The 23845-nt window shown below is 36.6% G+C and overlaps 2 protein-coding genes across 4 annotated transcripts in view; one reads left to right on the top strand and one right to left on the bottom strand.

Annotated features, from left to right (window-relative positions):
* Positions 1 to 253: 253 nt before the first annotated feature.
* On the bottom strand, positions 254 to 3622 carry LOC126913068 (peritrophin-1-like). 2 transcript variants are annotated; one of them, XM_050707798.1, is made up of 3 exons: positions 3491 to 3622; positions 1776 to 2248; positions 254 to 461 (listed from the first exon to the last, which is right to left on the bottom strand). In XM_050707798.1, the coding sequence occupies exons 1-3, from the start codon at positions 3495 to 3497 to the stop codon at positions 384 to 386; spliced, it is 558 nt and encodes a 185-aa protein (XP_050563755.1). In that variant the 5' UTR covers positions 3498 to 3622; the 3' UTR covers positions 254 to 383. The 2 variants fall into 2 exon arrangements, with proteins under 2 accessions (XP_050563755.1, XP_050563754.1); XM_050707797.1 differs by lacking the exon at positions 3491 to 3622 and adding an exon at positions 2394 to 2427.
* Positions 3623 to 6789: 3167 nt separating this feature from the next.
* LOC118274041 (voltage-dependent calcium channel subunit alpha-2/delta-3) overlaps positions 6790 to 23845 on the top strand; it is a 21023-nt gene continuing 3967 nt past the window's right edge. Inside the window, exons 1-22 of one of the 2 annotated variants that reach the window (XM_050707768.1) lie at positions 6790 to 7153; positions 7279 to 7749; positions 8139 to 8403; positions 8819 to 8990; positions 9061 to 9192; positions 9336 to 9625; positions 9788 to 10017; positions 10884 to 11106; positions 11557 to 11697; positions 11768 to 11860; positions 11973 to 11996; positions 12470 to 12496; positions 12994 to 13074; positions 13800 to 13874; positions 14112 to 14219; positions 14295 to 14554; positions 14913 to 15070; positions 15747 to 15884; positions 19236 to 19429; positions 22315 to 22449; positions 23228 to 23494; positions 23632 to 23728. In XM_050707768.1, the coding sequence (XP_050563725.1) occupies positions 7490 to 7749; positions 8139 to 8403; positions 8819 to 8990; positions 9061 to 9192; positions 9336 to 9625; positions 9788 to 10017; positions 10884 to 11106; positions 11557 to 11697; positions 11768 to 11860; positions 11973 to 11996; positions 12470 to 12496; positions 12994 to 13074; positions 13800 to 13874; positions 14112 to 14219; positions 14295 to 14554; positions 14913 to 15070; positions 15747 to 15884; positions 19236 to 19429; positions 22315 to 22449; positions 23228 to 23494; positions 23632 to 23728 (3370 nt within the window). In that variant the 5' untranslated portion in view covers positions 6790 to 7153; positions 7279 to 7489. The remainder of the gene's footprint in view (positions 7154 to 7278; positions 7750 to 8138; positions 8404 to 8818; positions 8991 to 9060; positions 9193 to 9335; positions 9626 to 9787; positions 10018 to 10883; positions 11107 to 11556; positions 11698 to 11767; positions 11861 to 11972; positions 11997 to 12469; positions 12497 to 12993; positions 13075 to 13799; positions 13875 to 14111; positions 14220 to 14294; positions 14555 to 14912; positions 15071 to 15746; positions 15885 to 19235; positions 19430 to 22314; positions 22450 to 23227; positions 23495 to 23631; positions 23729 to 23845) is intronic. The other variant, XM_050707769.1, reaches the window with a different exon arrangement.

The raw sequence follows: 23845 nt of genomic DNA, 5'->3' as shown, positions 1-23845 counted from the left end.
AATTTATTTGGCGAATTTTAACATTTAACACAACAGTAAATTATAAAAATTTAATATAGGGCAATCCGACAGGTGGGCAGATAGTTTAGAATAGTGCCTATTCATTATTATTTTTTAAACCATTCGTTAGTTCACTTCAAGCCTTGCGTAATAAATAAGATTTAATATCTCGTAAAAAAATGTGAGATGGTGTTATTATTGAATCCACGTTTTAGTGTCTATATTTTTCAGGAGATAACTTATTAAAAAACACTTTAGTTAAAGCTTGCTTAGATTTTATTCATAAAAAATGCTGTAGATTATAAAATATGCAAAAAAAATAAAGTATAATTTCATATTGCCTCGTTTAAATTCGTTTTAGTTATTGTGGTCTTCAGGTTAAATTACCTCAGTGATAGTCTGGATGTCAAATTTTTGTTGAATGTAGCTGGGCATCCGGCAGCCCAAGGCCAGTCGCAAACCTGTAGAAAAATAATGTAACGTTACTACATTTTTTTACCAACAACAAGAAGTAAGTTTTATTTCTAGAAATAAGCCTATTCTCATTGTAGGCGCGATCCTGTGTCGCGAATGACATTTCATACATCATACAATCATACAAAATTGCATACACATCACATCAAGACCAGAAATAATAATTTACGGGTCACACATTGTTCAAATTCATATTCGCATTGTTCAATGCGGCCAACCCACGATATACCTATTGTCCGGTAGCCTGTTGTTACCAGGGCGGGTGCAATACGCACAAAATAAAGAAGGAATATTTGTTTTAGATAGTATCATACATCATTGTTACAACAAAAACATATCACATCTTTAACGTTAATATCTGTAAGAAACTTTAAAGGTGGAGATGGTCCTTTTGTTAATTTCATTTAAACCACAGCATAGGTACTGGTAATTGATTAATAAAACATACGCCCCCATAAGTACGTTTATACAGTTTTATTACAGTTTTAAGTTGTTACAGTTTAGCTCGCCAAACTTGTGAAAGGCTGCCAAGTTCGATAATATTGGAATGCTTCGCCTATAAAAGAAGTGAGATCTAAATAAGTACCAAGTTCCATACACAGACCTCAGTTAAAAATGATATAACTTGGCAAGTTTTAATAGAAAATTATATACTTGACTCATTGCGTTTAGTAGGTTAACAACAAATAACAAAGTGTGTGAAAACTTGCCAACTTGTTATATCATTTTTAACTGAGGTCTGTGTATGGAACTTGGTACTTATTTAGATCTCACTTCTTTTATAGGCGAAGCATTCCAATATTATCGAACTTGGCAGCCTTTCACATTTATGTTTTGGGTGGGATACAGTTTTATTACAGTTTTAAGTTGTTACAGTTTAGCTCGCCAAACTTCTCAGTTTGATGGCGAGAATAGCTCGTTTTATTTTCTACACAAACTTAACATACTGATAATGTTTTGTTTTTTATTTTAATGTCCGTCTAGTGGGCATTAAAATAAAATAAAAATAAGTCGTCTACTCCATTCTCATGTGAAATGAGTTCAAAAGACGAAATGAAGACAGAGGTCTCCTTTGTTCACCTGGGTGATATTAGTATTATCCAAGCTTTTAGGTGTAAACAAAGTGGCATAAACCACCCCCAGAGATCTCTTTGAATACTATGTCAGGAGTTTTATTGCAGAGCGAACCTTTTATCATACATCTGAAGCGACGCTAATTTCTATGAGAATATTCGAATAAAAAAACACAAGCCCATATCACTATGTAAAAAAGTGAACGTAAGTATCTAACTATGACTTACCTGAAGCTTTCTGTTGAAATGTAAAGTAGGTGGACAGTTCCTCATTATCAGTTCTCCCCAGACGCAGTAGTAGAAGGCGTTACAGTCAGTTTCGTGAGGCAGCAGCCAGTGGATACGAGGGTTCAGAGGGCATCCATTGGGCAAGAACTCGTCAGGTATTTCAATTGGAGGTACGGAGGTGGTGGTGGTGGTGGTGGTGGTGGTGGTCGTGGTTGTGGAGTTACTCCCCTCAGGAATATTACGGCCCTCACAATCTACATTTTCTGGCCAGTCACAGCGCCATGTGTCTAGGTTAAACAACAGGTTTGACGGGCAACTCATCTCAACGGGTTTGCCCATACTACATAAATAGAATTTTTCGCAATCGTCGTGTTTGAGCAACCATGCAACGTGTGTGTCCTGTTCTTTCGGGCATTCTTCTAATTGGGCCCGCCCCACGGCCGCGTACACGATGACCAATAATGCAATTATTCCTAAAAATATAAACCACTTTAATCTTAATATCTATACAGCGTGTAACAAAATACCCATATACATCAAGAAGCACTGAAGAATATAGGTTAAATAGAATCTCTACACAAAGATTCAGCTTAAAATACGTTTAAAAAAAATTGGTACCAAATACTTGGTGTCGCATGATTCTTGATTTTAAATCATCATACAAACGTATCACAACTCTACAGGGGTCACTCGCTAATTACGAAACGTTTCTTCTGTAAATCTGATCGCCTAGTACCTGTGACTAACTAATTTTGATGTTCGGTTTCTGGAATTTCAAGTATTGGAAAAATTCATAACTTCGTTCCATGAAAAGATGAGTTTAAAAAACCCTTCCCGTATCGTTTGTTATGTTGTCTTGAAACCGTGCACTTGATATGTATACCCCCTTTTTGTTACACCGTGTATACATACATATATACCACAAAAACCAGGGGGTCTACTCCGATTCTCGAATCCGAAGTTTTGTTTAATTTTCGGCCGTAGATTTTATTGCAATTCGGTTGTGTCACTAACTTTTGTTACATTTTTAACTATAATTATTATTTAATTGTAACAGAAACTATAGGAAATTACAAGTTCACCACCATCATTTGCTACATAAGTTATAATGCTAATAGTCATTAGGCCTACTAAACGTTATGCGAATAAATTTTAAGCTTAATCAAATTAGTCTTTAAGATAGCCCAAGTATTATTATGCCAAAATAAATTGTATCAAAATCGTTATGCCGAAGTATATTAGGACAAATAATATTATGCGAAAAGGGATCCCGTTTAAAAATCCTTCACTTATTACCAGTCATATATAGATTAATATATAATCATTGTATTACAAATAATATATTAAATACAATAAATACTATTCTGTTCTATTCTATTCTACGTTCATCAAAACTTAAATTAGTTTAGCTAAAAAATAACACAACATTCATTGACGAAGTTCGCTAGTAAAAACTAGTTGAACCGGCAAAAGGCAATACTAACGTAACGCAGTAAACTGCAACGTCACGCTTTTTATCCGCGATGGGGTAGGAAGAGGTTCATATTACGGCATACCGATGTACACCCACTTTTCACCGTTTTTGTTAGGAACCATGTAACCGGGAGAGAGATAATAAATGAATAAAAATACTTATTTATCCATTTAAAAAATGCCTTGATTTTTTTTCCTTTATATCATTATGTATCGTAATTAAACTATTTCTAACTACTAACCTTTCATTGTGAGTTGCAGATCCAATTGAATACTCCAGCACCACTTCTAATGACATTTATACCTGAACCAAAGTAGGAAACAATGTTCCTTTAATCTATTACATGATCAATTAATGTATTACAACATTTAGTGGCGTATTACAACATGTAGTGCTACATAAATATACAGGGCGTCCCAAATATAACTTGACCACGCGATAGACTATTTACTTATTATATTTTAGAAAAAGTTGTGGAACCACATGCTAATTTTAAAAGTATTTAGTCTCATAAGTTATTTCCTATGAAAGGAGAGAGAAGAAAACTAGACCGCTCTGTATTCTGATATATAAATATGCAAGAAAAGTAAATGAAGTCTTCCAAGCAAAATATACATTACAACAATAAATCCAGTTTGTACACGGTTACGTTGGAAGAAGTAAATGATGGTACGAACATAGTTTGGGATAGTTCTCGTCAGTTCCTGGGAGGCCTATGTTGCAGCAATATTGAGCAATGGGTGTCTTATGGCTGATAAACATGATGATGATGATACGTTGTAAATATATCGAATGTAGTAACTGTTATGATCGTTTACATTCGAGATGTTCCAACAATTGTTCAAGATCTCTCTCTCTCTTTTCATCATATTTTTTATGTTATTGGATGACAAGGGCCTAGAGGAGACGGTAAAGTGATGTTATTGTTAAGATTTTAGAAATAATTTTAATTTCCTTCCATTTCATACGTTGATTCACTTCATTTTCTCAAAATCATTTCAGTGTAAGGCATTTTTTTAAAGACATTGTATTAGATTTTGTATTATCTTTATAGATGTTATTTTAACCTATAACAAACATAAAGGATAGCTGAAGAGAGATAGCTGGAACCACACCGTCGTATTAGATAATCGACCGAAAGCAGTCTCATTAACCACAATCTTATAACAATCATAAAATAATATAATAATTTATAGCGTTATACATGTGTGAGTAATTTTATACGCATAAAAACATTTGTCCATTATCCACACATTGGTCTATACTGTATTATTTTTGAAAAAATATGTTGTGTCTATGTGTGGCCTGTTAACTAATTAGCTTGGCCGAGTGTACTTTCTAAAACTACACTACTGACATACGGTGAGGGAACACATCGTAAAGATACCTTGACTTATAATTTCTAATTGTAAATTTGACATTTCAAGTTCACCTTCAGCAAGCATAGTGATTATTGCTCATTTCTTGAGAAGGACTAAGTAAAGATATATGATGTAATTTTTCTGTCATCCTTCGAAAAATAATTAAAAATGCCTTGTAAATTAAAATACAGTAGATATAAAAACTGAGGCCAGTCAGCGCTGATTTAGGTACCAACCAGGCGTAACTATAAACCTATAGCATTTATGCATAGTCTTCAAATTAGTCATATACCTAGTCTTGCCATAAATTAAGTAATAAACAAAAATAAATACTGTAAATAACATTTATTACTTTGACAGTGTGTTAGTTTAATACATAAATATATAAAAAGCTTATTCGAAGTGGTCTCCATTGGCTGCAATACAGACCAGTTATCAATAGAAGCACGCATACTTTCCATGGGAAAATTGTTCACTGCCAATCGTATAGATTGTTTTACGAACTCCAAATTATCAATAATGGCGTTTAGAGCAAGCTGTACTCTCTAAAACTGACCATAAATCATAATCCAGTGGATTAAGATTGAAACTAGACGATGGCCAGTCTTCAGCTCTGATGAAGTCCGAAACGTTCCCTTCCAACCAAGACTGCGTGGACCGAGCTTTATGACCCGGCGCCGAGTCTTGCTGGAAGGACTATACTTGGTTATTGAACATGGTGATGTTAAGAGGCTTGACTACCTTCTCAAGAATGGTATCTTGATACACTTGTGCCGATGTTTTGATACCTTTTTCACAAAAATATAATTCAGTCACTCCTTCATAGCTAACCACCAAACCATTACTGAAGCCAGATAATTCCACGTTGCACTCTGTCGATTAATTGGGAAGCTTCCTTAGAGCTTTTAGCATAAATACGGTCATTCTGTTTGTTAAAATTTTGACCAATTGTAAAAAAAATCTCATCCGTATACAATTTTCTTCTGTGACCTCCCTTTGCGTACCGCTTCAGTAATTGTTTCGATTTTACAACCCTATTTTTCTTTAAATTGTCAGTTAAGAAATAACCAGTGCGTCTCTTATAGGCTGCAAGTCCTAAGTCATCTTTTAAAATACGCAATATGGTTCTAGATGCTATCTTCCCGAGATAAAATCTTTTGCTTTCGTATAGGATTTCTTCGAATTCTTTACCTTACTGCTTTGACCACCTTTTTCATACGAACACTACGTGGAAGTCTCATTTACCTATTAATAGCCCGGTACACAAACATTCTACTAATACCAAGTGTATGGAGAGTTTTAAAAATTGCATTTTTCTCCATACCTACTTTGTGTAATCAATCACAGCGATTCGGTTGTACAATGTATTGGCTCCAAAATGAGAAAACACAATGAACAATCGTATAAAAATGACAGATTCGAATTTCAAATGTAATATCTTTTATTTTTCAGTGTAACAGTATTTATGGCCAGGCAAGGTATATAGAATAAAAAAGTCAAAGTCAAAGCATTTATTTCAATTAATGCTAAATAAGGCACTTTTGAAACGTCAAATTGAATTGTCCGTCAGTCAGTCTGTCTGTCAGTGAAGCTAGGCGCTCGTTCCAAAGTGTAGCTTCGAATGGAGAAGAACGAGCAAGAAACTCCATCATTACTCTATTTTTTTTTACTCTTTTTAAAAAAAAATTACAATATCTCTGATACATTATTTGATCATTTACCTATTGTATATACAACGTGTAACAAAAAGGGGGTATACATATCAATTGCACGGCTTCTAGATAACATAACAAACGATACGGGAAGGGTTTTTTAAACTCATGTTTTCATGGTACCAAGTTATGAATTTTTCAAATCGCGCCGGCGCGTGATTCAAAATTACGTAGACAGGTACTAGGCGATCAGATTGACAGAAGAAATGTTTCGTAATATTAGCGAGTGACCCCTGTAGTGTTGTGACATGTTTGTATGATTTAAAATCAAGAACCATGCGATATCAAGTATTTGGTACAATTTTTTTAAATCGTATTTTAAGCTGAAACTTTGTGTAGAGACTCTATTCAACCTGTAGTCATCAGCCCTTCTTGATGTATATGTGTATTTTGTTACACGTTGTTTATGTAGGAACAATGAAACGACAATACGACGTCAAAACTAAAGGAACAATAAAACCAATTTGTGAAGAAAATAAAATAGCGGGTTATTTCAAACATAGTGCCCACATATGTACACTTACAATCTTGAAATAATGCTTCTATACATATAAAAATAATATATAATTTAATCTTTCAAATAAAAAAAAGTAACTGCTTGATGCCACAGGATCCCTAGACTGCATTGGAATAAATTAATACTTTAAGTTATCGTGTAACTAGTCATCGTATTTGAGCATTGTCTAGTGTGAGCGAGTGTCCAGTGGAGCCGGACCAACATGCTGCCACGCATTTTTATCTTCAATATAATCTGACAGTTTATAATATGCCTGTTTACACAGTTCACGCTTTATACAAGATTTAAATTTCTTCTCGTTCAGATTCAGTATGGTAATCCACATTAATATCCATAATATGAAATTAAATTTCCGATTTTTTACTTATTTATTAACGTATTTGTTAGATTTTTACAGGTGTTAATTTTTATTTGATTTATATAATACTTCTATAAATAGTTATACAGGTCATTAGTCTACATGTTTCGAGTCAGGTTAAGACACTGTATGACTGGGATAGAGCCAAATGGGGTGCGTGGCGCCAGGATGTCGGGAGCCGTCGCGGCGACGCGCCGTCGATGGAGGCTGCACAGTGCTCGTTGGGCGCGCGGCCCGCCCGCCCATACACCCGCGATAACAAGGCTACCTATCCAACGTTCACGATACAACCATGAAAATTAACTTTATAATCCTCATAACTTTCATACACTATTCACAAACTATAAAAGTTAAATCCAAAAACGTAACAACAAATAAATCTGACGATGCCATTAAAAAGTATTTGGAAAAACATGAAGAAGTCTTGCTAGAAGTTACTAAAAATAAAAGTGAAGTTAAACCTGTAACAATCACTAACGTAGTTAATGCTAAAATTGTGCCCGTTGCAGCCAAGAAAGCGAAAGCGCCTCCCAAAATGATACCACCAGACATGTAAGTAATAAGTATATGCTCTAAATGCCCTAATATCTTAAAACTGTTTATACTACAAATGTGTTGTATAATTCGCGATTCATGCATGTGTCCGGTAGAATAGATATTAAATTCTGAATAATATCTGAAATCAGAACCAAACGTAGTACACCACTAACTATTTTGAATATATCTAGAACAGAATTGCTCATTAGTAATATTTTAATGTCTGTCATCGTATACTGTTGGCAGATGATGGTATGTAAGAAACACGATTTTAATTAAAAGATAAACCTTAACACTTTTAAACCCTATCTCGTGCCCACATAGGAGTTGCACTGAACATTTTGGTTTAATTATTATTACTTAAGTACAAAAGAATCCAAATTAACGATAACACAATCCAACAGAATTCAAGACTGGGCAAATGAGATTTCGCAAAAATTGTACGAAAACGAAGCGATCGTGGTGCGTAGAGAAGTGCTTCTGAAAAGTTTTTCTGATATTAAAATAGAAATACGCAACGGTACTGCGATTGTTCACAAAATGGCTGAAGATTTAGAAGAATTGTTATCGAGGCGCGCTCATGCTGCTGAAGAAATAATGCGACGGGCAGAGGAGTTAGCAACAATGGAAGCTGAACCAGATGACAGCTACACTTTCGATTACAGCGTAGTAAGTAATAGTCAGAACACTATTCTCTTATTTATTATAAGTTAAAGGCTTGTCTCCCGTAGTAGTTGTTGTTGTCAACTATTGCAGTTGACAACAACAAGTATAAGCTCTACTACATTTTGGTGTAAAACAGTCAGACACCTATTCCGTAGGTCCATAATTATGTGTAATTGTGCATGTCGTAGCCTGCTTTATACGTCTAAATACCTATTGGCACTTTAGGTGCTCACTTGCAGAAACACAGGGGAGAAGTCTTGTTACCTACTTTCTTAAAATTAGCACTAAAAGCTTTCAAAATCGAAATATCTAACAGTTTATTTCAAAAAATTGTGCTAATTTTAAATAGTTGGGTCAAAAATGAGGTGCTTGAAAGTCAAGCCATTCTTCTAAAGCAACAAAAAACAAACCATTTTAGAATTTAGATCAAGTAAAGAAGAAGATTGAGAGAAGCGAATTAGAAGAGAATCAAGAACCACTCAGCTGTAGAAATCTGCGTAAAATCAAGCTCAAGAACAGTAAACATTTCGATGCTGACGTATCGTTAGACTACTCGAGTGTCCATGTTTCGGCAGAAGTTTTTGATTGTGGTAAGCATTTGAACACTTTATTTGTACTTAACTATTATTTCTAGATATAAAACAATTTTTCTTCTTTCAGCTCCGAATGTAAAGGAACACCTCTTTTGGTCTGAAGGCTTGCTTTCAACATTTCAAAAAAACTATGCTCAAGATTCATCCATGGACTTTCAATATTTTTGTAGCGCTCAAGGATTTCTGAGGCACTATCCTGGCAAGTATTGTCTATCTATTGGATGTACATAAAGTATTCTTTCATTGCCTCATGTTATATCATTTGCTCGAAATTTAATTTTCATATAATTAATGTCAGTTACCCTTTTTAAATGTGCAATATGTTCTTCGTTATACTTCTAGCCGCATTATGGGAAAGCATGTATAAGTTGAAATACACTGACAAAGACTCAGATAAAGTGTATGACTGTAGACTACGGCCCTGGTACGTGAGTGCAGGCGGCGCTCCACGTGATGTTTTAATACTTCTCGATGCATCCGGATCTATGGAGAACTCCTCGAACCAAGTCATCGCTGAACAGTTCACACTGGCACTGCTCAGCGCTCTTACAGACGATGACAGAGTTAACGTGCTACGTTTCAATGTTATCATAGAATCACCTATTAGCTGTTTCAATGAAAAACTAGTTTCAGTAAGTTTAAGTGAAAGTGTAATTTTTACTACCTACTTAGACAATTTCGACTTACAGTGGATAGATAATCCTAATATTTTATTTGTTGGTAACAAGTTAAGTTTGTACCGACCATTATTTGACAAGATTCCAGATTGTAATGTGATGTTGTTTATTTTGCAGGCAAATCATGTCAACACGGCTGCAATGATGGCAGCCATGAATAACTATAAAATGACAAATGAAACTTTAATGGCCGACGTTTTAGAAGCTGCAACAAGACTTTTACAACGGCAACGTTCGACGCCAGACCGGCCGAGAGCCTGTCAGCAAGCAATCGTGTTACTGACAGACAGTCTCTACGACAACTATACACATTTGATGAAACATCTCGACCCTGGGGGAAATATTAGGTACCTTTTTTAAGTTCCTTTAGAAGTCGAATAAATAATGATAATTAACTAAAGATGCCGTGACATGTAAATAATATTATACGTATTGTTGCTCACACAAACCTAGTACACATTTTATACATATAAGTAACCACGTCATTTAATAACGATTACACGTAGTCATATTTTCAATATATTGTTCGTAATTATTTCATTAATAATTAATTGAATTAGATTTTACTGTATTATGTATTTTATAAATTGAATTCAAAACTAGTATGTCCTTAGATATTATGTTATGTTTTTTGGGCTATCAAATAAATCGAAGGAATAAGATCTCTGATAAAAATCACATGATTCGATCACAAAGATACAAGTAATTTGCTACCGACAGACGACGCCACGTAATTAATTTAATTGCTTACATGTGCATAGGTGATATCGAAACTACCGACGAAAACAAAATTGTACTTAACAAAATTATTGAATTTCCTTTAAAATTTTCCACGATCCTAATATACCAACGTAGGTAATCAGTTGTTTATTATTGATATAATATTAGGTATTGCAATTTTATTACACTGCATATGAACCACCGATTGCCATCAATTTATTAATATAAGATTAATTTATTAATGAGTCACTTAAACTACATTAAACTTTAATAAAATGATGAGGAGTTCGCTAATGAATTAGCAGGAATCGAATAAAAAATATAACTATTGTATATGTATATTTATAAGTATGAATTTGAACGGTGAATAAGTTAATAATAATCTCAACTAAGTAAACCGTTTCGGTACTAACCCCGTAGTTTACAAAATCATTTCAATTATTTTAATACTTTAAACTATCTAAGCATCAAACAATACTATGCATCAAACTAGAGTGTTCGTGATGTGGCTGCACGATGTCTTTGGTCTCCGGGACAACACACGCACCTATGGAGAAGGTCTCAGCTGCGAACGTGATGGTTATTTCGCGGAGCTCATCACACCGTTTGACGTCACACAGCAAGTCCTAAAAATCCTACAAGTTCTGGAGCGCCCTCTAGTCTCGCAGAGGAATCAAAGGCTGACAGTATTCAGTGACGTCTACGCTCATGTTGAGGTAACAACGCACTGTTATTTGCGTTCTGAACAAAAATGTATGACAAGATAAATAATTTACACATATAAGCTTTGAAATAAATAGCCAAAACGTGTAATACACCTTTCAAGGTTTTATCACGTCATTTTCTATTTCATCTATTATTTTCTACAGCTTAAATCTAGAATAAAGATTCAAATAAAATTTTCCCAGAAATTGTACGTCATAAACCTGCAGTAGATTAACAAATTGAATTATCACATGATTTCAAATCTCAATATTACATGGTAACAAAGATTAATACAAAAAAAACAGACATGGACTTTTTAATCATACATTTTTAAGATAAAGCAATAAAATTATTTCATGTCATTAATATGACGTGGCTTCAGTATGAACTGTGCAAGCTTAGATTACAGGACTAATGTACCTAGTAATTTTGGAATGGAATATAATATATTCTTATTCCAGGATCCTAGGAGAGGCGAGTTGTACTGGAGAGCCAAGGAGAATAACGAACAGTTGAACAGATATAGAGACTTGAGACGAAACAAAAAGCAGTTGCTCAATAGCACACAACTTTACAAAGATTGGATGTACCAAGTTAATTATGTAAGAACTTATTAATAAAGAAATGGGTCAATAATATTTATTTATTTATAACGTGAATCTATTGTTTCAGAATAGGTACGGACATTACTATGAAGGGGAGGACTTGAATTATAGATTGCAGATCAGCGTTTCGGTTCCAGTGTTCGATTATATTACTAGCGAAGTAAGTAAATATTCAATGTGTACATACCTATGTACATAATAATATAAATCTATATAGTACAAAAATGCTTAATATTTAAACTTATGTGCTGACATTTTTTTTTTCTTTTTAGAACATAACTAAGAAACTTGATGAGGTAAGTTTGGTGATATTTGTTTTTAGTTTATTTAATTAATTTTAATAATGATATAGACATCCAGAGACAGGTTTAAACTAAAACATACTTGTTCGTATCAATATTTACGTCGTAGACATTTTAAAACGTGCGAAAATTTTATTTTCGCACGTTTTGCACGTTTAAAATTACGTACTTAGAATTAAAGACATTTACTGATAAAATGCATAAATCAGTGCACGTGGCAAACATACCTTTCGACACTTTCCTATCGTTTTGATAATAATCTATTTATCTATCTGATTATCTGTCAGTTTACTTATTTTATATTTAACTAATATTATATAGGTATACCTTTGGAATGTCATGTATACGTAAAAATAATGAAATAATTCACAATTCTGACTCGTACATTCAAACAATCAAACTCTCTCAATCAAAATCTTTTATTAAAATGTAAATATTTATTCATTTATTCATATTATGTTTTACAGGAAAAACAAAGGAATTCTACTAGAACAGTGAGTATGTTAATTATATATTTCTAACAACAGAAATTGTAACAATCTATATGAGTACGCAACTATCTGATAATTGCAGAGATATATCATCATTACCTAGAAAGACCACTTAAAATTTGCGTAGATACATGATAGGTAAATACGTAGGTCCTTCCTAGTGATTGCCGACAAGCAAAATGTGATAAGACTCAACGCGGAAGAGACATAGAAACATGTGAACCAATGACCTGATATTCTAATGTAAGTTCGTAATATAACAAGTTTACAATGCAATAACCACTTTTTACCGAATACATTATGACACCCGGGTGAGAGGGTGATACTAATACAATACAGCTGGCACAATTCTAGACTCCGTGTTATTTCTGAGTTTAAAAAAAACCGAAATATCATCCAACCTAAACTGAAAATAGAATGTATAAGAACCGCCATAGAAGTAGATCTGACTTAGGAATGTTCAATAACTTATAATAATTAACCTCTTTCCTCTTTCCCAGTACCCGGTTAACCGACTTCTTGGAGTGGCAGGAGTAGACATCCCCATCGATCATTTGAAACTCATACTCCCTTATCACCAGGTATGTTTCTAGATTAATTTAACAATGACTTGTTATCATTTTAGTTAAAAGACAATGACCAATTAATTTACCTATATTTGTAGATATACTTCGTAAAATCTTTTATTAGCACAAGAATTAATTACTTGGTCATGGTTATTAGATGAGATAATATGTAATTTTGGTCAAAACAAACTGACACTTACAGAAGATATTTAATAGACCTTTAATCACTCTCGATAACAACTGATTCACATGATATTGTTCCTTGGCCTACATATAGTTATTAATTCCCTCCATTTATTTTATCCGATAATGTTCCTAAAATCTGGGATTATACCCACCTTTATTGCGCGCTTATATGTAATTATCTTCAATATACAACATTATTGCTATAGTTAGATATGATACCGCGCATCAAGTAGAAAATCGAAGTTATTATTATTATTATATACTAGCTGTCCCGGCAAACTTTGTACGCTGTCAAATATAATTTTTTCTCACCTTTTAAAACTCCCCTGGACTTCTACATATAATTCATGAATGAAATTTGCCAAATCGGTCCAACCGTTCTCGAATTTTAGCGAGACATACGAACAGCAATTAATTTTTATATAGAGAGATTCTTTATATTTTTCGCCTTATATTATTTTCGATTACATTTTTTTTTTTAATTAACTATATATTCTTTCAACTATTGTAAGTATGATGTGTCTGGCTGCAATGCAACGCGCTTCATGTTTTAGATTGGTGCCGGGGGATCTCTAATCCTGGCGGATCACCGGGGCAATATAGTCATACACGATAATGTACGGCACACAGTAAGTAACGTATCGTATCTCGCTAATCATTTTTTCGATCAGATTTCGAATCTGAAAATTCACAAGGATTAAGACTTGTATAGGCGTGCCGCTTTTTTGGTATCATCGCAATCTTTTAATCTCTTTAATTAAACATAATTATGTTTTATAGTACATTTAATAACAGATAAGCGTGTTTATACGTCCGTTAATTTAAAACACATTACGTGAATCACCAATATGTTCGTCATTTATCAGTTCGATGGCGACATTTTGAAACCCGGATATCGCACCGTTGACCTCCTGGACCTAGAACAACCAGCTGAAAATCATAAACCGAGGTATTATCCCGAGGAATGGTTGAAGGTAACTACTAAAGCTTAACGTCCGGTAAAATGTTTAATCTCTAACAAAGACAAGCTAATTAATCATACCTTTCAGTTCCGTAGGACGCTGATAATAGATAAAGACAGCGGTAATATTACGATGTACGGTAAAGGTATTTATGATGACGGAATGAGAGCTATTTTGGAAAAGCGACAATACTACTGGAAGAGAGTTCTAAACCATTACACAGCGATAGTGGTGCTACCGCTCAACAATAGAGTGCACGCCGTCCCCGACGCCAGCTTCACCAGGGAACTCGCTGCTGAGGCATGGAAATCCCTGTCCAGGACGGACTACGCAGTGAATCCTGATTGGTAATCACCTTATCGAACATTATTTGTAAATTCAATAAAGATCGTGAAGATATGACGTCAAATAATGTCGCAATGTCAAAATTCTCGCTAATCAAATACTTAAGTAATCCGCTAAATAAAAACATTTATGCGGAAAATTGTAATACCGACGTAGATAGATTTTGTGGAAATGTAATTCGCGATAAAATTAGTTATCTGGTCTGAGGTACTAAATTTAGTGTGCATCATCGTTATTTATTGAACAATCATAAGTAATATCGTTGAGGGATTTCTGAAGTCCATTCACTTTTCCTATCATAATTAGCACTTAATCCCCTTTAACTTTCACTGTCTGTTTCTGATTGGGAATGTTATCCAGGTTGTACTGTCGCCACATCGAGCCACACTTCGAGACACGTGAGGCGGAGGTGCGTCACTTCGTGAAGCGTCGCAGCGACGAGGCGAACTTCCCTATGCAAAAACTGAAGTACCTCTTCAGCCCGATACCACCTTCTCTATTCGAGAAGACTTATCAATGTTTGTTACTAGTATTTACTTAAATATCTTTTCATAGCATCACTAAGTTCTGTTTTCGCAGAAAGAGAGCCAGTTGCGTCTACCGCTGTACTCATACAGCTGCTTAACAAATATTATACGATAAGCTGTCTCATCATTAGAACTTCACCCTGACCTTCGAGCCCTTGGTTTCAACAACTTTTAATCTAAACCTTAATGATAGCTTGTCAACAATTTCTAGTTGTAGTAATGTCTGAACAAACAACCACATCGTAATCATGTGTTATTGTGTACAATGAGTCCACGCTACTATTGATCCACGTTAACATAACGCTGCACGTTATCGGCTTATCTTGTTATCAGACGGTCACTATGATAAAACACTTTCAAATAAGTACCCTCTAAGGCCGTACAATTAATAAGTAAATGTAATTACTGCAGAATCCTGAAATATGACAATGCAACCCTCCTGCGAAAGTTCAGTAGGTATCTAAACTACTATTTTCAAGTGCCACTAATTTTGGTTAGGTACATTTCCATTGTCGGCTAAGTAACTTCACACACGCAGATAAGTTGAGGGAAAATCCTCACATACATATACCGCCGCGCCGGTTTTCCGGCACCCAGCTATCATTTCAAGTGAAAATACAGAAATTCGTTATATGTACTGACTGGCATATTGTGGATTACTACACAGGTAATGAGGACCTGATGGCTAAATTCTGCAAGGAAGCTATCGCGACGGACCAGTGGGCGCGCGAGCACGAAGAGCCGGACACAGAGAGAGATTGTTCCACCTGCGAGCTGGGTTCCACCACCGCATTCTTTGCCAGTGGTGATTGTTACTCTTAATTATTTTCTATCCTAAGCCTCATAAGAGAGTACATAGGCAATATTAAGCTTATACACATTTTAACAAGAACTGAAACTGTTTAACATTTACTTATTGGTAAAACGAGAAAATCACGCATTCCGAAGGCCAGTATATACTTAATGTTATTAAAATTGCATTGTTCCATTCTGAAAAGCCCTAAACTCTGAAAGTAGTCGTTATAAACAGGAAAATCTAAACAAGAATTTGACTCCGATTTTTTTCCGTCAGTTATCAGTTTCTAATCTATAGGGGAATCCGAGACACAAATCAATTATTAACTATTATCTTATTACGAGAGCGTTTTCAGTAGCTTATTAAAATTACTCTACTCCTCGAACCATTAATGACCAATGATTATACTAAACATCGATATTAAATCTTGATATCCTTGTCTAATAAACGTTACGTAAGGTGCGGAAACGAGTGAGTGTAAAAATCAAATGGTGATAACACTATCACGGCTTAGTTCGACCTCGTCCTTGTTGTGATTTGAGGATTACGATGGACAATCATATTCAAAGGTCTAATACTTTATTTTCTATTGCCTATTAGGTAGATATGGCTTTATCTATACCTATTGTATGATATGAGACAGCAATATTTATATTCTTACGGTTATTCAAATCGGATAACGTTCTGCCGCCAAAAAGCCTTATGTATTATGTGTAAACCACTTACTCAACTCCAATAGCACATTTATCAGTTGCTAGCTACTCTCACACAGCTTCACCTGCTCTACTCGTGTCCTATCAGTTATAGTGTAATGTTATATAGCCTCTAGCCTTTCTCGATAAATGAACAAACAAACAAACTCTTCGATTTTATATTTAAAAAAATATATACCTATAGATTTAAATTGTCTGTCTGAAAATATTTTACCCTTATCGTTGTAAGGATAAGATTAAATCTAGAAAATGCAAGGACGACCGGTTTTTGTACATCAACGAGTCGAAATAATCAAGACTTGTAACACACGGTAGCATAAAAGGTGAAAATATTTGCGTTCGATTACGAATTACAATTATAAATAATTATGAACAAATTAGTATCCATAATCGGAAGTAAATTAACCGATAACTTACTATCGCATCATTTCATCTGATTTACTAGACGATTACACTAACGTCAAAAAGTACGATATTTTGAAAAAATAAAAACAAGACAATTAATTATAGAATGCAATGCGTCATAACCGCTTTCCTTTTTGAAAATGCTTTTAATAAACTACATTTATGGATTTTCCCAAAGTAAATTCGGTACGATTAGACGTAATGCATATTTTTTGTTCATGCATTATTGAAAAGACGTCATTTCTTGCTAAGGTGTAAAATACTGGCTCCTAACTGTTTAGACAAGTTCTGCATTTGTTTTTATAAACGAATTAATTTTATTTATCTCTGAAGTAACAAAGGATTATAATTCGGCATGATACTGTATTTGGCGTGTCGTGTGATCGATGGCCCCTTACGGGGCGCCTGTTTGGTCAGCTCGATTTTCAGGCATCCAACAATGCAGGCCGTTAATCAGGTGAGTGGAACCGGCGAGAGATGTCGCGCGGTGTTCCACAGGGTTCGGTTTTGGGGCCGCTCCTGTGGAACATCGGTTACGACTGGGTGCTGCGCACCGACCTCCCGAACGGCGTCAGCGTAGTCTGTTACGCCGACGACACGCTGGTGCTAGCGCACGGGAGGTCGCACCAGGCGGCGGCCAATTTTATGGCGAGAGCGGTTGCGACGGTCGTTGCAAGGATCCGGCAATTGGGACTCGAGGTGGCGCTCCACAAGTCCGAGGCCATGTGTTTTCATGGCCGCGGGAACGCGCCACCTCTGGGTGGGTCCCAAATAACGGCAGGAGGGGTTACCATCGGTGTCGGGACGACGATGAAGTACCTAGGACTCGTCCTCGACAGCCGATGGAACTTCGTGGAGCACTTCCGACGTTTGGCTCCTAAGTTGGAACGGACGGGGGCTGCGCTTAAGCGGCTCCTGCCCAACCTCGGGGGCCAAATGCCTCCTGCCGGAGGTTGTACGCGGGGATCGTGCGGTCCATGGCCCTCTACGGCGCCCCTGTATGGGCCCCGAGTCTGATGCGGCGGCCAGCTCGGGCGCTACTTACGTCCCAGAGGGTCATGGCCATCCGAATAATCCGTGGATATCGTACGATCTCCGGGGAAGCGGCGAACCTCCTTGCCGGATTGCCACCATGGGATCTGGAGGCAAAGGTGCTTGCGCGCGTCTTTAGTTTGCACGCCGACGCGCGTCGCCGGGGCGAAACTCCGCTGCCGCGCCAGATTAGTGCGTGGCGGGACGAGCTTCGGCGTGATCTCATGGTGGAATGGCAGCAACGACTGTCGCAACCGAGGGCTGGGCTCGCTGTCATTGCAGCGGTAAGTCCCCTCTTTGAGGAGTGGCTAGAGAGGCGCCAATATATTTATACGGCGTCCTCACCTACCGCCTGACGCAGGTGCTTACCGGACATGGAAGTTTTGGTAGGTTCCTGTTTCTGATTGGGCGGGAGGAAACGCCCGGGTGTCATCACTGTGCGGACCGCCCGGAGGATACGGTGGAGCATACGGTGGCGGTGTGCCCTGCATGGGCTGAGCACCGCCGTGTCCTCAGGGATGTGGTCGGCGACGGCGACCTCTCGCGTCCGGCATTGGTTCAGACCATGGTGCGGAGCGAGGGGGACTGGGATGCCGTCTCCTCCTTCTGCGAAGCAGTCATGCTAGCTAAGGAGGAGGCGGGGCGCGTGAGAGAACGAAACTCTTCACGCCCCAGACGTCGCGAGAGACACTCCGGGCGTCGGGGATCGCGAGACGATCTCCGGCCACCGTAAGTGCGGGCCTGCGGACGGTGAGCAAGGGTAGCTCGCCGCCCGACCAGAACCAGACCCGTGCGTGCGGCGCGTCGCGTTCCGCGCGCGCCTCAAAGAGCCATCAGACCACCACAGATGGGGCCCAATAGGGCTGATGCTTAATCCGGAGCTGCGGACTACCTAGCGGGTTTACCGGGGCTCCGGCTTGACAAGCAGGAGAAGGAACGGGGTGGTTTTTAGTCAGTAAGAGTCTGACACTCCCTCTCGCTTTGCCCTGGCGAGAGAAGTCATTGGATGATTTTCCCCCCTGAAAAAAAAAAAAAAAAAAAAAAAAAAAAAAAAGGCCGTTAATCAATAACATCACAAAACAACTCTACCTCTTTTATGATTTCAGTGTAAAATGTATGTAAATGCAAACGAATTACGCTGGAAGAAATAAATCCTATATCAAGACAAAAATATGTAATTTATTTTACTTGTTCATTTGATTTTACGCAGAGAGTGGTCTAACCCGTTGGCAACAGTACCACGCGACGAGTGCGCACGCGCTGCCCCCGTCGGGCGCGTGGTGGCCGCGCGGCCCCGCGGAGTCCTGGTACCGGCGCGCCGCCGCCTCGCCGGGCACGCTCATCATACACGCTCCTGTAGAACCTATTGGAAAGATGCGCATTTCGAAAACACGACCACCGCCTGTAAGTATTGTATGTAAATCTAATGGCCGTTTTCACCAATCATCTCTAAACTGTCACTTAGCATGACGTAGCACCTAAATTAACCCATAACTTGTACTGTTAAGTGTCATTTATAGGTTGGTGATATTAAATGTCTATCTTAGCTTAGGAGTTTTTTTAAAGTTAGGCGAGGTTGACGAAAATCCATAAGCCTTTTAAGTTATTTTTACAATTACTAAGAAGACACCTTAGTAGCGAATCAGGTTGTGTTAAATAAAGTTGTATATCAAAACTTCAAGAATTATAGGGCCTGTATAAACTGAATAAAATAGATAGTTACATTGTGTAAGGAGTTTCAAATACATTCATAGAATTTGATATAATCACATCAATGATAAATAAATAAATGATAAGTATCAATCAGAAGAATTGAAAAACCGATAGATAGTTGCTTAAAGATGAAACCGATATATTTATACTATGTGCATGACATCACCTATTCCATTTATTTTAGATTTATCAAAACAAGTTTTTTGCCGAAACTGAATCGTCTGTATAGATGTTGGACTAAGTGAGAATATTATACGCATATGTTTTTGTATTTATTTATTACTATTAAGGCACGTCAACAGAATAAACACCAACATTAATAAAAAACAAGATGAAGACACAATAAGCACATGACGTGCTTATTGTATGGTTCTACTCCAAGACATTTTTTTGAAAAACTGACAAGATCATATAAGCCAAACGCCGCACCATGGTAACGCTGACTTGAGCCAGACAAATCTTCAGCAGATTCTTGGCTGAAAGTGAAATTAACGGAAACATTTTTTAAGCCGAAACCCAACCAAAGTGTCGAAGGATCTCTATTAATTTTTATTATACAAATAAATTACAGGGTGATCGCTATCGGGGAACATTCAAGAATAGGTACTAATACGCAATATATATGTACTTAGGTGTAATATATCAAGATAACGTGCAATAAAACACGTTTCACAACGAAATAATTTTTGTGTTCCTATTATAGAGAAATTCTGATTAATATCAGCTTACCGACCTTACCTTGTCAGATATTTTGGTGCTAATAACCTTGCTTTATTGAATCCCTTGTTTGGAACTATCTCAATCTACTTTTTAATAATGTTATGTATTTATAGTTATTTTTATGGCATAGACCGGCAAACAGATTACGTGATGGTAAGCAATTGTGCCGCCCATTAACAATTGCAAAACCAAAGAAAGAAATTACAAGTGCTTGGGCTCGTCGAAGTTGTCAAAGCTCACCATTATCTCATATAGAAACCATACTCAGCTTGTTTCCTTTAAAGTCTGAATAGTAGTATTTATACATACTTATGTACGTAGTTGTGGTATTTATAATATTACACATAAAATAAAAAAAGTTACAGACTGCCTCGTTGGTCTAGTGGTCGCAAGTGCGACTGCCGGACAAGGGGTCTCGGGTTCGATTCCCGGGTCGGGCAAAGTATTACACAAAATTTGTAATACTTTGCCCGATTTATACAAAAATTTTTCAGTAGTTGCACGGAGTCTGGAATTGTGTAGTATATGGCAATAGGCTCACCCCCTATTACATGGGACTTATAACACAAATGGTGAAAAGTGAGTGTACGTTGTATAGCGGCATTATATGTCGTAATGAGCATATCTGCCTACCCCTTCGGGGATAAAAGGCGTTGCTGCTGCTAAAAAAGTTACGGACCAATACAAAATGAACCCACCTAATATTAATATCAATTGCCAGAAATCCACAATACAAATGAAATGTAATGCATGTACTGCACTTTCTCAGAACAATTTCGTTTATCCGATAGATCATCACCGATCGAATTCCTTTATTAATTAAATTGACTTAATTTAATTAACGAGATACGATCTTTTACAATGAAATTGTTACACGACTATTTTTATATGGAAATTTCGAAAATCAACTGATACTGTTGGATTTTTTATAAACCTTATCGAATTAATTACAATGAATTGTCATGCTTCGAAAATTTCATGGAATTATAAGAAACTTGGCGTAGCTAATTTTGTTTTTTTAACTCATCAATAAGTGTTAAAAAAATATTACACAGATATACAGCGTGTAACAAAATCCCCGTAGATATCAAGAAGCACTGAAGAATACAGGTTGAATAGAATCTCTACACAAAGTATCAGGTTGAAATACGTTAAAAAAAATTGGTACCAAATACTTGGTGTCGCATGGTTCTTGATTTTACAAACGTGTCACAACACTACAGGGGTCACTCGCTAATTACGAAACATTTCTTCTGTAAATCTGAACGCCTTGTACATAACTTCGTTCCATGAAAACATGAGTTCCCTTCCCGTATCGTTTGTTATGTTATCTAGACACCGTGCACTTGATATGTATACCCCCTTTTTGTTACACCGTGTATAGACAACGAAGTATTAAAAATTTCACAGATTTTAATAAATCTCACATTATAACTTGCATGAGGAAAGACATCAGGATGATTTGTAGTCAGTAAGAGTTAGATAGCCTTCACTACGAGTAGAAAATACACGGAGATTGTCTAAGTTTCCTTGAAACCACTTCTTTTGGCTTAAGTTGATACAGTTTTACTTAGATTATCTAGTAGTAGTTTAGCTCTAAGTTGTAACTATAAATGGCAGATAGAATATTTTCGTTAAATCACAATCTTGATTACCCAATAAAGAGGATTTTTAGATTTTTAGGTGGAAAAGACTACACAGTAATATTTCATGGTTTCTAAAACTTGTTACCATATACATGTATTTTAGAATTTTGTCCAGTGTATAATTAAGCCCATGTAATAACATAGGATCTTTATTAATTTTACAGTTTATTTACTTTATTGAATAGAATTGTTCTTATTATAATGTTCCAGTACACCATACGATCCGAATGGCTGACTGCAGCACGGACGCTGGGCTCCGCAGAGCACGGCATGATCGGAGTAGCGGGGTACCACTTCCATCCACAACACCTCATCGATCTACTAGAATCTGTTACAAACTTCCCAGTAAGTATTCAATTGTATTATGTTTTCTAACTTTCTCATTTTTGTATGAAATGATTACGTTAAAGATGCAGAGACAAATCTAAGGACCGATTTTCAAGTCGATCCCGGTTTATTTAGGCCCCGCCATTGTTACTACTTGAGATTTACGTATATAACAACTAGCTAGAAAGGATTGTACTCTACATACCCGTGAGTATAATCTATTCTCTCTGTTAAAAGCATACTTGGACGATATAACTATTAAATACTTATTTTTATAATAATGAATTACTAACTAATCTTATCTAAGCGCGCAATGCTGAGCCGAAACTAATAAAATAACATCATCGAATATTTTTATAATTGACAGTCTGATTATAGGAATCCCCGAACAGCAATTCTTGGAGTTACATTATCTAAAAATCTATTTCGGGAGAATCGTAGCCAAGTCGTAGCAAATGCTACGTCTTCGCTACAACGTCTACGCTTTTCGTAGACCTCTACGCATTGACTACGAATGTAACCACCTTTGTTTTTAACTGGAATTTGAATTGTAACTTGTCGATTTCTTTCTCTTGTTTTTGGTTTTACAAAGGGTACCGAGCCAGAACCTTCAAATTAAGTGTGTTTCACAAGTTTTAAACACCCCTCAGGATAATTGTTGACCGGGTGTGCAGCAAACTCTGTCCAATACTTAGATATATTGTATTAGTAACTTAAACGATAATTACCTATTTTTACTTCTAGAAAGAGTCAGAACAAAATTATACACAAAAGCACATTGCTTTTATTATTTTAGTGTCCTGAGTGTGAAGATTACCGAGCTCGCTGCGATGGAGTGACCTGGTCATGTGTGCTGATAGACGAGTATGGTTGGATAGTGGCCAGGGAGGGCCGCAACCTCACCGGGGAGCCTGATGAACCTCTGCGAGAACACTTTGCCTCCGTCTACCCAATGGCCATGAAAGCGTTACTCAATGCCAGCGTGTTTGAAATGAACTGGATACACGACTACCAAGGAGTTTGTTTCCCACCAGAAGAGGAGCCTTTAAATTCCGCCATGACTGTAAGTTATCAAGTTTAAATACTTACGTAGGAATAGCACACATGAATTAATCATACTGGGTCTTTAAACAAAATGATACATGTGGTAGTGATTATAATATTTAAAATTGCAAAAAATGTGACTGTTGAATTTCGCAGGTGGTGCCGTCCATACTAAGGTCAATATGGCGGTCAGTAGGCATTATACTTCGAGTTACTCAGGAGATGGTCACTCTCATCACTATACTTAGTACTAGTAAGTATTCTTTGTATGATGAGTAATAGTATGACCAAAAGACACATCAAAATCAACACTAGCCTGATAGCAATCAGACTTAAATTGAGACAATGATACTCATCAGGGCTTGAATAT

This window comes from Spodoptera frugiperda, chromosome 3 (assembly GCF_023101765.2).
Source record: "Spodoptera frugiperda isolate SF20-4 chromosome 3, AGI-APGP_CSIRO_Sfru_2.0, whole genome shotgun sequence".
Taxonomy (NCBI): Eukaryota; Metazoa; Arthropoda; class Insecta; order Lepidoptera; family Noctuidae; genus Spodoptera; species Spodoptera frugiperda.
The sequence above is the reverse complement of the archived record's forward strand: the minus strand, read 5'-3'. Positions and strand labels throughout refer to the sequence as shown.